At 43.5% G+C, this 13799-nt stretch overlaps 1 protein-coding gene across 1 annotated transcript in view; it reads right to left on the reverse strand.

The window, feature by feature from the left end:
* Nucleotides 1-9575, reverse strand: part of LOC140734819 (protein mono-ADP-ribosyltransferase PARP12-like) — a 61895-nt gene extending 52320 nt beyond the window's left edge. The window contains exons 1-2 of the mRNA XM_073059388.1: nt 9192-9575; nt 3638-3773 (exon numbers count right to left, since the gene is read on the reverse strand). Coding sequence (XP_072915489.1) covers nt 3638-3773; nt 9192-9526 — 471 coding nt within the window. The 5' untranslated portion in view covers nt 9527-9575. The remainder of the gene's footprint in view (nt 1-3637; nt 3774-9191) is intronic.
* Between the last annotated feature and the right edge of the window lie 4224 nt (nt 9576-13799).

Raw genomic sequence — 13799 nt, forward strand, 5'->3', positions numbered from 1 at the left:
AGTACAAATCCCCCTTGAGACAGTAGAGATCAGATAAAATAAATGGTGTGAATAATTTTATTGCAAACTAGATGCCAATTATATTTATATTAATGGTATAAATCTAGAATGTTAGAACAGTTCATTTATATTTTGTATTACTTTCTTGTGAGTTTATACTCATCATACATATTTTAATTAAAATCTTCACATCTTTTCAGTACCATCCCTCTTAGGAAGTAGATTAGTTTGAAATTAGCCTTTGCTGCCACAAGCTTTTATTTGCCAACTAACCACCGGAATTGTATGTGGAATCAATCAAAAACCTGCTCAATTGCCTCTAAATATCATTGACATTCAGAGGCATTTATAATCAACTGAAACAGATTGAAATGTAAAACAGAATATTTATCAAGAATACATTCACTTTAAATAATTTCTTCAAACAAATTAATTAAGAACATTAATATTAATTAGCATTAAAGAAGACTGAGAATTTCACTGACAATATCCATCCAGGTTGGTAACCCTTTCAAATGAATGAAAAAGCTGACATGGCTGGCCCAAAGTGGAGGGGAGAGGTATAAAGTGTATCAGGTCTGTCATCTTAGGGTGAACTGGTTCACATATGGAAGTTGTGAATGGGCCGATTCTTGTGCCGCAGCTACCTACTTAGCAGTTAGCCTCTCACCATCGGTGTGTAATTGTGGCTTTGTGCTCTCCTCATAATATTTCCTCCTGTACTTCTTTGGTAAATCATACCGCAATAAATTCAGTCTCCTCATCTGGGTCATTAATGTGAAATGTGTCTAGTTGAAGTCCATGGTCTGTTCCCTGTGGCAGCTCATTAATTACAGCTTGCTCACCTGAACATACCACATTTGCACTGATCTCTGTTTTCTGTTGCTGTATCTTTGTTAATTTATTATGCCAATACCAAGAGCACATAATAATCTTATATGTGATACTTACCAAATGTTTTTTTTAAGTATAAATGCACTTCATCCACTGGTTCTCCTTTATCCATCCTGCTTGTTATATATCCAGAGTTCTAACAAGTTTTTCAAATAAATTTCTCACGTCAACTGCTTGGTGGTACCAGGATTTTTTGAAAGTCCTGCTATTACTTCCCTGATAATAGATTCCAGCTTTTTCCCAGTGACAACTGTTAAGCAAACTTGCCTGGTATATCTCACTTTTTACCTCCTGTTGTGAATAGAAGCTGCCCTTTTGTATATTTAATCCTGGCTCAATTTAGGAACAGGATCCATTACAAATATTGCTAGCAGTAGATATAAAACTGGATTAGGATGGGAACCTTAACATAAAGGGCCTGACGCAAGAGTCCACAGATGCTGGAAATCTGGAGCAACACACAAGGAACTGGAGGAGCTCAGTGTGTCAGGCAGCGTCTGTGGAGGGAAATGGTCAGGCGATGTTTTAGGTCAAGTCTTTTCAATCAGGACTGGAAAAGAAGAGGGGAGATAGGTAATTTACCAGTCCTTGCATTACATGTGAATCCAATGGGGTTGTTTGCTGCATCCAGTGTATTTGGTACAGCCTTGCCTACATCACTGAGAGCGTGCACATGTTGGGGAAAATCATTTCACCAATTGCCTTCACTCTGTCTGCCTTACCAGCTAGGATCTCCCAGTGGTCAACCATTTTAATTCCATGGCCCATTCCCACACTGACACAGCCTCCATAGCCTCCTCTACTGCCAAGTTGAGTCTAGTCACAGGTTAAAGGACCAGCACTTCATATTCCGCTTTTGTAGTCTCCAACCTGATGAACATTGATCTCTCTAACTTCCAGTAAATACTTTCCTCCTTTATTTTTTCCCTCCAACTAGCCCCCACAACGCCACTTCTTTCCTCTCATGTTCTATCAATCTGTCCATCAACATGACACTTTCCCCACTGGATCCTCCCCCCACCTCCTTCCCTTTATTCCTTGTTCCATTGTTTTCTCCTATGAGAATCCGTTGTCACCTCCCAGCTGTGTACGTCATTCCGTCTCTGCCCCCTCCTTTGCCTTCCTATCACCCCATTCACCTGGATCCACCTATCACCTGCCAGATCTTGCTCCACATCCTCCCCCTACATTATATATCAGCTTCTCCCCCCTTTAATTCCAATCCTGATGAAGAGTCTCTACTGAAAACTTCAACATTTCCCTCTGCAGATACTGACTGGGAAATTCTAAAATGGAAACACAAGAGATTGTGCAGATGCTGGCAATCTAGAGCAACCATACACAAAATGCTGACAGAATTCAGCAGGTCAGGCAGCATCTATGGATAGGAATTAACAGTCGACATTTCAGACCAAGAACCTTTATCGGGACTAAAATGTAAATCAGAATTTTTACAAGGGATTGGAAATGAAAAGAAATAAAGGGATAAAGGTGGAGAATGCTTACTGGAAGGTAGAGAAATCAAAGATTATCTGGCTGGAGACTACGAAGGTGGAATAGGAAGGATTTGAGATAGGGGATGAAATATGATTCAAGTTCTCTAGTAATTTCACACCACAACTGCCAGTAGGAACCCTGACTACTGTAGATCAAACAGTGGTTTGATCTACGCAATGTTCTTTTTCAATGGCAACAAGAAATCAATAATCTCTTGAAGCTCCATCAATGGCACTGAAAGCTGATCAGTAGATAAGAGATATACTCTCCAAGTTCTGCATGTGCCAGGCAAAGCTCCATGCCCAATACGGAGTTAAGTTATCAGCAACTTCACCTCAGAGAACAGAGCTCTATGTTGTGATCCAGGCTGTCAGAGAGGCACTACGTTGGTGGTAGAATAACCTCAAATCAAGTTCATTAGCCTTGTTTAAGAAAAGGTGTTAACCTCATATTTGAGTTTTAAAAAACTGCTGGGTCTGATGGGATCAAACTGAATCAGTATCTAAGAGATTCAATAAAGCTCAATTGCCTCACCTAATATTTATAGCCTTTCAAACTAAGTTGTACTGATTATTGTCACTTCAGATGTTCCATTGTCTGATTCCATCATCTAACTTATAACTCTCACCCCTAGCTCTACATGCAAAGATATTAAAATAGATAAACATTTGCATCCAATAGATATAGGACATAGAACAAAACTGCACAGAAAGGGTCTTTCAGCCCATGATACTGTGCCAAACTTTTAAGTTACTATAAGATTAATCTAATCCTTCCTTCCTACATAACCCTCCATTTTTTTCTATCATTCGTGTACCTATCTAAGATTTTCATAAATCCCCATATCAGCCTCTACCACTACTCCTGGCAGGATGCCCTATGCACCCACTACGCTGTGGAAATAACTTTCTTCTGACCCCCTCTCTATACTTACCCCAATCACTTTAAAATGGTCCCAACCCCTCCGCCTCTTCATAATAACACAGAATATAGACATTAAAGAAGACAGAAAACATTTCATCATATTTAGTAATTGGAATTTTTAGAAAGGCATGAATTGCTCAGTTGTCAAATGTAGAGTGTAGCAAATTTTGAATATAGACCTCTGGTGGAGGAGTGGAGGCGGGAACACATTATTTAAAAGGTATATAGATAAACACTTGAAAAGCTAAGGCATAGACTGCCATACATGGTGGTTGGCACAGTTACAATGAGCTGAAGAGCACACGTGGTTCTATGACTTTACCTCAGGTAGAAGCGATGGGTCATTCTGAAGCAGAAGAATGCGCAATTCATTCACACTCAGTTCCTGGAGGGAATTCATGCTGATGACTTTCCAGTTGTGGAAATCATGGATGTCATGAGAATGTTTGCAAGAATTGCTGAAATAAATAAGGAACAATTAATAAAGGGAGAAAGAAAACTGGTCTACTCAATTACTTTTGTACCAAGAGATCATAGCCTAACTTTCATTCCTGGTGGGAAACCCACTCAGTCCAAGGAGGAGGTTTAGGAGAACGAGAGATGATTTCATTGGTTAAGACAGTGTGCTGATGGCTGACCATTGGGTCCATGGGGCACTGCTTCCTAGACTGTGCTTTGCATTCTATAGCCTGCAGAGTGCAGCAGATGTGTGGAACGTGCTGGAGGTTAGATGTGCCCAGATGTGTCCTCCTGCACTGTTCCTGACAAGCCAGGGTTCCGTCCCTGCTTACCACTTTGCATTTTCACTCCAGCTCAGTTCAATGAACATTTGTAGGTGGGAACATCACCAGTAGCCTATTTTGGTCCAACCACATCAATGTCACGGCCAAGAAGGCTCACTAATCCCTCATAAACACATTTATTATATTCTCAAGATGCTGGAAATCCAGAGCAACACACACAAAATGCCTGAAGAACTCAGCAGGTCAGGCAGCATCTATGGAAATGAATAAGCAGTCAACCTATCGGGCTGAGACTCTTCATCAGAACTGGAAAGGAAGGGGGGAGGGGAAGGAGTAGAAGCCAGAAGGTGATAGGTGAAGCCAGGTGGGTGGGGGAGGGGGTTTGAAGTAAGAAACTGAGAGGTGGTAGGTGGAAAAGGTAAAGGACTGAAGAAGGGGAAATCTGATAGGAGGGGAGAGTGAACCATGGAAGAAACAGAAGGAGGAGGAAGAGCACCAGTGGCAGGTGAGAAGAAGAGAAGGGCTAACGGGAGACAGAGTGGGGAATGGAAGAAGAGGAAAGGGAAAAATTACCGAATGTTGGAGAAATTGATGCTCATGCCATCAGGTTGGAGGATATCCATAAGTTATATGAGGCATTGCTTCTCCAGCCTGAAAATGGCCTGATCATGGGGATGGGCATAGAAATTAAAATGGTTGGCCACTGGGAAATCCTGTATTTTTTATTTGTGTGGATAAAGCAAAGGTACTCAACATCAGAACATATCAGAGATGTCCTCTTCCTTCAATGAACAGGGATTCCCTCCCTCTACCTTCCTCCCCTCAACTGCATCTCCTCCACTTCCTGAACATTCAACAGGACCCTACTACCAAACTCATCTCATCATTACTCCCCCCCCCCAACCCACTCTCAGCTTTCTGCAGCCACTGCTCCCTTGTCCATTCATCCCTCCCCACTAATCTCCCTCCTGGCACATATCCCTGTAAGCAGAAGTACAATGCCTGCCTGTTAATGTCCCCCCTCACCTCTACTCAGGGTTTCAGACAGTCCCTCCAGATGAGGCAACACACCACCTGTGAATCAGATGGGGTCATCCATTCTATCCAGTGCTCCTGATGTAGCATCCTCTACATTGGTGAGACCCAATATAGACTGGGGGACCGCTCTGTCGAGCAGCACCACCCTATCTGCAAAAAGCGGAATTTTCCTGTGGCCACCCATTTTAATTCCAGTTCGCATTCCCATGTTGACATGTATGCCCATGGCCTCCTCTACAACAATGATGAGGCCACTGTCAGGTTGGAGGAGCAAACACTTCATACGCCATCTATGTGGCCTCTAACTTAATAGCATGAACACCAATTTCCCCAACTTCAAGTAAAAAAAATATATATATATTATCACCGGCATATATCTTTAAATTTGTTAATTTTATGGCAGCAACACAATGAAATACACAATAAATAAACATAGAAAAAAACTGAATTAAATTGTATATGTGTCTATTAAATAGTTAAGTTAAAGTAAGTAGTGCAAAAAAAATTCCCTCTCTCTTCTTCTTCTTCAATTCCTCACTCTGGCCCTCCATTAGCTCTTCTCCTCACCTGCCTATCACCTTCCCCTGGCAGACTTCCTCCTTCCCTTTCTCTGATGGTCCACTCTCCTCTACTATCAGATTCCTTCTCCAACACTTTACCTTTTCCAACATTCACCTCCCAGCTTCTTACTTCATTCCCCCCTCCCCCACTGCCTGGCTTCACCTATCACCTTCCAGTTTGAGCTCCTTCCCCTCTCCCTATCTTCTGATTCCGGCTTCTTCCCCCACCCCCCAACCCCTTCCTTTCCAGTCCTGATGAAGGGTCTCGGTCTGAAACGTTGACTCTTTTCATTTCCATAATAGCAGCCTGACCTGCTCAGTTCTTTTAGAAGTTCATCAGTGGATCTACTTCTTCAAGAAGCTAGAGAAATTCGACATGTCTCCATCAACACTTACTAATTTTGACTGATGCACCACAGAAAGCATTCTGTCTGGATGCATAACAGCTTGATATCCCAACTGATCTCCACACGGCTGCTACGAACTGCAGAGTTGAGGACACATCGCAGGACATCATAGGAGTCAGCCTCTCCTCTATGGAATCTGGTAAAACTTCTCACTGCCTCGTAATGCAGCCAGCTCAAAGGCCCCACCCACTCAGACATTCGCCTCTCCTCCCCCATCAGGCAGAAGATACAAAACCCCGAAAGCATGTGCCAGAGGCTTCTATCCCACTGTTACTAGTGCTACACTGTTCCAGAGCTGGCTTGCCCGCAGAAGGAAAAGAGTGGTTGTAGACGGGTCAAATTCTCCATAGAGGTCAGTGACCAGTGGAATGCCCCAGGGATCTGTTCTGGGACCCCTACTCTTCATGATTTTATAAATGACCTGGATGTGGAAGTGGAGGGATGGGTTAGTAAATTTGCTGATGACACAAAAGTTGGGGGTGTTGTGGATAGTGTGGAGGGCTGTCAGAGGTTACAGTGGGACATCGATAGGATGAAAAACTGGGGTGAGAAGTGGCAGATAGAGTTCAACCCAGGTAAGTGTGAGGTGGTTCATTTTGGTAGGTCAAATATGATGGCAGAATAAAGTATTAATAGCAAGACTCTTGGCAGTGTGGAGGATCAGAGGGATCTTGGGGTCCGAGTCCATAGGACACTCAAAGCTGCTGCACAGGTTGACTCTGTGGTTAAGAAAGCATATGGTGCATTGGCCTTCATCAACCGTGGAACTGAGTTTAGGAGCCGAGAGGTAAGGTTGCAGCTATAGAGAGGTAATGCTGGTCAGGCCCCACCTGGTGTACTGTGCTCAGTTCTGGTCATTGCACCACAGGAAGGATGTGGAAACCATAGAAAGGGTGCAGAGGAGATTTCCAAGGATGTTGCCTGGATTGGGGAGCATGCATTATGAGAATACGTTGAGTGAACTCAGCCTTTTTCCTTGGAGCAAGGAAGGATGAGAGGTGACCTTATAGAGGAGTACAAGACGATGAGAGGCATTGATCATGTGGACAGTCAGAGGCTTTTTCCCAGGGCTGAAATGGCTAATGCGATAGGGCACAGATTTAAGGTGCTTGGAAGTAGGTACAGAGGAGATATCAGCGGTAAGTGTTTTTTTTTACGCAGAGTGGTGAGTGCTGCCAGCGACGGTGGTGGAAACGATAGGGTCTTTTAAGAGACTCCTGGACGGGTACATGGAGCTTAGAAAAAGAGGGGTATGGGTAACCCTAGGTAATTTCTAACATAAGGACATGTTTGGCACAGCTTTGTGCTGTAGGTTTTCTGTTTCTGTGATTCTTGAATGGACCCCTTGTACAATAAAAATAGACCCTTGGCCTCACAATCTACCTCATTATAATCTTGCACTTGTCGTTTACCTGCGCTGAATTTTTTTCAGTAGCTTTTTCTCTTTATTCCGCATTACTATTATTTATACCCTATTCGAGCTCAATGCGCTTTTTAAAATTTACAGACATAGCGCGGAATAGACCCTTCCGACCCTTCGAACTGCAACCCCCGATTTAACCCTACCCTAATCGCAGGAAAATTTGTAATGACCAATTAACCCTCTGGTCTAGCCAGTACGTCTTTGGACTGTGGAGAAAAACCAGAGGACCAAGAGAAAATTCAGTCCGTCCACAGGCAGGATGTACGGACTCCTTACAGATAACACCGGAACTCCGACGCCCCGATCTGTAATACTATCGTGCTAATGGCTATGAGCAGTTACTGGAAGCTCCCAATACTGATTTCATCTGTATAAGCAGTTGGCAAGACAAACTTTTCACTGTATTGTGGTACCACCTGATGCACCATCAATAACTCACTCTGAGGCGTAAAAACGAGATATCGGCTTTTATTGACTGGAAGAAGGAACAAGCAGTGGTTGACCACCACACTACATCCTGGTGACTGAGAGGCCACGCCAAGTATACAGGGGTCTGTGGGAGGAGTCACAGGAGGAGTCAGCGGGGGGTCTGTGGGAGGAGCCACAGGAGCAGTCAGCAGGGGGGGTGTGGGAGGAGCCACAGGAGCAGTCAGCAGGGGTCTGTGGGAGGAGCCACAGGAGCAGTCAGCAGGGGTCTGTGGGAGGAGCCACAGGAGCAGTCAGCGGGGGTCTGTGGGAGGAGCCACAGGAGCAGTCAGCAGGGGTCTGTGGGAGGAGCCACAGTTCACCACACCACCACAATAAACCAGCGAACTAAACCAACATTATAGCGAAGTTGAAGCAAGTGCTTTAAAGAAAATACTTTACTTAGGGAAAACAAACCTTGCTGGAACTTGCTCACTCTCTAAATAATGGAATGTCCAAAAGCTGCAAAGTTCCGCGAGTAGGTAGGGCAGATACAAGAACAGTATTTGTCCGTGCAGAATGCTTCTTTTATAAAACCATAATAAAGACAGTCACGTCGCTCATCAAATCAGAACTGGCCATTAATTTCCCATCGATACTAATCTGCACTAATCCTATTTAGCTCTCCCCACGTTCCCATAGATTCTACCTCTAATCACTACACTAGTTGCAAATGGACAATTAACCTACCAACACACATCTTTAGAATGGTGGGGGTGGGGGGAGACGAACTCAGGAGTGAACCGGGGTCTCTGGATCGTCAAGCCGCAGTTTTACGAGAACTGTCACTGTGCTGTCCTCCGAATGGAATGCAAATGGAGGAACTTCCTATCACCTCGTTGGTTCATGGTGCAAATACAGTCACGGTATGTTGGTAGTTTGCTATTATTGTTGTTGGGCGTTGATACAGTCCTGTGCTGACGTACAGAATAGAGCAGGTGATTGTCACCCCTGCAGTCACTGCTACTTGCCGCAGTAAACTATTTGCTAGTGAAGGTAATCTTGCTTCCTTACCCTCACTGCAGGGTCCAATCACCACTGGCTTCACAAAGAACTGAAAGATTTCCAGCTGATTCTACAGGTGAACGTTTTACTTATAACTCACGCTGTAAGGAAGTCGATAATGCAGAACTATAATTATCGCTTATTACTATGATCGGTAACTTTGTTACTTTGTTTTAGATTACCTTAGAAACTCATATTGGTTCAATATCCGTACATTACTATCAACATAATTTACCTTTTTACTCCAAACTTGCAATTGCCAAGTACAAAAAACCTGCAGAGGTGAAGCATTCCACAATCTTGGCATTCCTTGTTTGGATATTTTTTACACAGCCTTACGGAGGAAGTGGAAATTATTCGACTATCCAAGGTTATCCCAGATGGAGAAGGGTCACTCCCTGTTCCTGGGACGACGAGGAAAAGCTGGTGGTTTGACAATACTCTATTCAGATCCAAATCAGACACTGTAGAGATGCTAGTCGTTATACTGAGGAGGTCCTCATAATCCAAAGACCCATTATTTGAACAGAGAACTTTGAAGATAATCTTAGAGAGTTTTGAGAGAGACATTGCTTCTCCTACTTGTAACTCAAAATAAAGGAAGTCCAATTTAGTCGGAAACGTGTGAAATGAAAGTGAAACTATTTCAGTGACGGAATAGTATAATTGATTAATGGGAGTGACTATGCAGCCACCAGCTGAAGGTTAATTAAATCATTCATATTCATTCCAGGAGCACGTCTGTATGTAGCAGCAGTACATTGGGAGGTAATGATGAATACTTCTTATATTGAGTACTTGTAAATATAGGCGATGGGGATAGCTATTTAGTTGAGTATGAGTATATCTGGCCTGCTTTATGTTGTTCTATCAGTTACTTACAGGCTGTAAAAGCTATGTGAATAATTACTGTCTCCCACACCATCACAGACCTTATTAACGCTGGGAATCTCCCATCCACTGCCACCCACCTCATAGTTCCCTTAACCCGCTCCCCCGTTTTACCTCCTACCCAAGACCCACAAATCCGATTATCCAGGTAGACCTATTGTTTTGGCTTGTTCCTGTCCCACTAAATTTATATGCATACTTCAAATCTACAAAGTTTGTACTTTATCCCCCAGCTCCAGTCCCATCCTACCTATATCCATGACACTTCTTCACACACTCTTGATCTTTTCAATGATTTCAAGCTCCCTGGTCCTGATCATCTTATTTTCACTATGGATGTTCAGTCCCTATACATCTCCATCCCCCACCAAAAAAGCCTCAAAGCTCGCAGTTTCTTTCAGGACACCAGCCCTAATTAGTTCCCCACCACCACCACTCTCCTCCATCTGGTGGAACTCGTCCTCACTCTTAATAATTTCTCTTTTGGCTCCTCCCACTTCCTTCAAATAAAACATGTAGTCATAGGCACTCGTGTGGGTCCCAGCTATACCTGCCTGTTTGTTGGCTAATGTGGAACAGTTTATGTTCCAAGACTACATTAGTATCACTTCCCCAACTTTTCCTACGCTACACTGATGCTGCCATGCAGAGCTTGTCAATTTCATCAACTTTGCCTCCAATTTCCACCCTGCCCTCAAATTTACCTGGTCCATTTTCAAAACTTCCCTCCCCTTTTTCAATCTCACTGTCTCCATCTCCGGAGACAGTTTATCTACTAGTGTCTATTATAAACCCACTGATTCTTACAGCTACCTGAACTGTACCTCTTCCCACTCTGTTCAGTGTAAACATTCCATCCCCTTCTCTTAATTCCTCCACCTCTGTCACATCTGCTCTCAGCATGAGGTATTTCATTCGAGAACTAAGGAGGCATTCTCTTTTTTTTAAAAAGGGGGTTCCCTTCCTCCATCAGCACTGCCCTCAACCGCATCACTTCCATTTCATACACGTCTATCCTCACCCCATCCTCCTGCTATCCCAAGGTTATGACTGCTCTTGAGCTCGCCTATCACCCCACCACCCGCCACGTCCAACACATAATTCTCCATAACTTCTGCCATTTCCAGTGTGATCCCACCACCAAGCACATCTTTTCCTCTACCCACTTTCTGCTTTCCGCTGGGGTCGCTCCCTACGCAACTCCCTTGTCCATTCGTCTCTCCCCACTGATCTCCCTCCTGGCACTTAATCTTGCAAATGGAACAAGTACTACACCTACCCCACTCCTCCTACCTCACTACCATTCAGAGCCCCAAACAGCCCTTCTAGGTGAGGTGGCACTTCACCTGTGAGTCTGTTGGGGTTATGTACTGTACCCGGGGCTCAAAGTGTGGCCTCCTGTCTATTGGTGAGACCCAATGCAGATAGGGAGTCCACTTAACCGAGCATGTACCCTCCATCCACCAGAAGTAGCAGGATCTCCCAATGGCCACCCATTTTAATTCCATTTCCCATTCTGACGTCAGCCAATGGCCTCCTCTGCTGTCACAAAGAGGACACACTCAGGTTGGAGGAGCAACACCTTGTATTCTGTCCGGGTAGCCTCCAACCTGAAGACATGAACATAGATTTCATGAACTTCCAGTAATTCACCCCTCCTCTGCACTAATCCCCATTCCCATTTCCCTCTCTCACCTTATCACCTCCCTCTGGCACTCCTCCCCATTTTGTTTCTTCCATGGCCTTCTGTCCTCACCCAATAGGTTCCCCCTTCTGCAGTTCCATATTTCTTTCAGCAAACAACTTCCCAGCTCTTTACTTCACCCCTCCCCACCTTCCCAGTTTCACCTATCACCTTGTGTTTCTTCCCTCCCTCCCCCACTTTCTTTCTCTGACTGCCTTTTTTCCAGTCCTGATGAAGGGTCTCAGTCTGAACCATTGACTATACTCTTTTCCATAGATGCTGCCTGGCCTGCTGAGTTCCTCCAGCATTTTGTGTGTGTTGTGCGAATAATTATATTTCTTTACCATATGAGCAGAAGTATTACAAAAGCTTTGCTCATTGGTGATAGTTTTTTTTAATACCGACTGTAGCTTGCACGCATATAGATTTATAAGAAGTTATTTATAAACTTATAAGAAGTTTTTTTTAAGTGAAAGTCAAACCAAAATGAACATAGCAAAGAGAAAATAATATAAAATTCTAGGTTTCCTTAAGGTAGCTCATAAGGAGGACAATGAGGGAATTGTTGGATGCATTCTACAACTGTGTTGGTACATCTTGGTTTAGAATTTACTTTAGAATTCCATCAGCACAAGACCGTGTGCTCAGCCCCCTGCTGTACTCACTTTATGCTTATGACTGTATAGTTAAGCACAACTGCAATGCCATATTCAAGTTTACTGATGACTCCGCTGTCTTATGCCGAATTAAAGGTGGTGACGAATCAGCATATTGAAGGGAGATTGAAAATCTGGCTGAGTGGTATCACAACTGCCTCTTACTCAATGTCAGCAAGACTAGGAAGCTGAGTATTGACTTCAGGAGAAGGAAACCAGAAGACAACGAGCCAGTCCTCATCGGAGGATCAGAGGTGGAGAGGGTTAGCAGCATACAATTTGTTATTACTTTGGAGGACCTGTCCTGGGCCCAGCACGCAAGTGCAATTACAAAGAAAGCACAGGAGTGCCTTTGCTTCCTCCAGACTTTGCAATGATTCGGCATTTCATCTAAAACGCTGACAAATTTCTATAGATGCGTAGTGGAGAGTATATTGACTGCATCACAGCCTGGTATGGAAACACCAATGCCCTTCAATGGAAAATCGAACAAAAAGTAGAGGATACGGCCTAGTATATCATGGGTAAAGCTCTCCCCACCATTGAGTACATCTACTTGAAACACTGCTGCAGGGAAACAGCATCCATCATCAGGAACCCCCACCGCCCAGGACATGCTCGCTTCTCACTGTTGCCCTCAGGACTCAGGCCACCAGGTTCACTAACAGTTACTACCACCCAGCCACCAGGCTCTTGAACTAAAGAGGATGATTTCACTCATTCCATCACTAAACTGTTTCCACAACCCATGGACTCACTTTCAAGGACTCTTCATCTCATGTTCTTGAAATTTATTGCTTATTTATTTATTTTATTTTTTTCTTTTTGTATTTGCAATTTGTTGTCTATTGCACTCTGGTTGAATGCCCAAGTTGGGCTGTCTTTCATTGATTCTGTTATGGTTATTATTTTATAGATTTATTGTGTATGCCCACAAGAAAATGAATCTCATTGTATATGGTGACATATATGCACTTCGATAGTACATTTTACCTTGATTCACTTTGAGAATTTCCCCATGAGGTGGTGAGATCACACACACAGGATAATCTGGATTTAGGGTTAATCTAACTGCAGTAAATATGACATAAAACACCATATATGACTGCCAGCTGTGCAAGACACATGCGTTTCTACTCCATCAAGTAACCTGACGTGTAGCAAAATGATGACATGGTGACACAAGCTGTGGGTCTTCAGAGATAGCTATCATCACAGTAATTTACAAGATCATTAAGTGTTTTTGTATTAATCTATTGAAAGATAATGGAGCTTGTTCCAAGGGTGCCTCCATGATAACCAGCAATCATGTCTGCATACAGTAACAGCATGCTGCAAGGTAATAGTGGATACGTGGTATCGAGTGAAAGTCGGTGAAGGTTTCGCTACTCACAGAGAATGAGGCAGGAGATACTAGAAGACCCCTGAAGGAATGGGCTAATTGGAGCTAATGGGCCTGCATTCAGTATTGCTACTATGATATCTAAAGCCTTAACTAAGCTATGGAGAGAAAATACACAAAAAATTAGTGCAAAGGGACTTGGGAATAGTTGTGCAGAATTCCCTCAAGGTTAATTTGTAGACTGAGTCTGTTTCAAGGAAGGAAAATTCA

This window comes from Hemitrygon akajei, chromosome 10, assembly GCF_048418815.1.
Source record: "Hemitrygon akajei chromosome 10, sHemAka1.3, whole genome shotgun sequence".
In the NCBI taxonomy this organism is placed as follows: Eukaryota; Metazoa; Chordata; class Chondrichthyes; order Myliobatiformes; family Dasyatidae; genus Hemitrygon; species Hemitrygon akajei.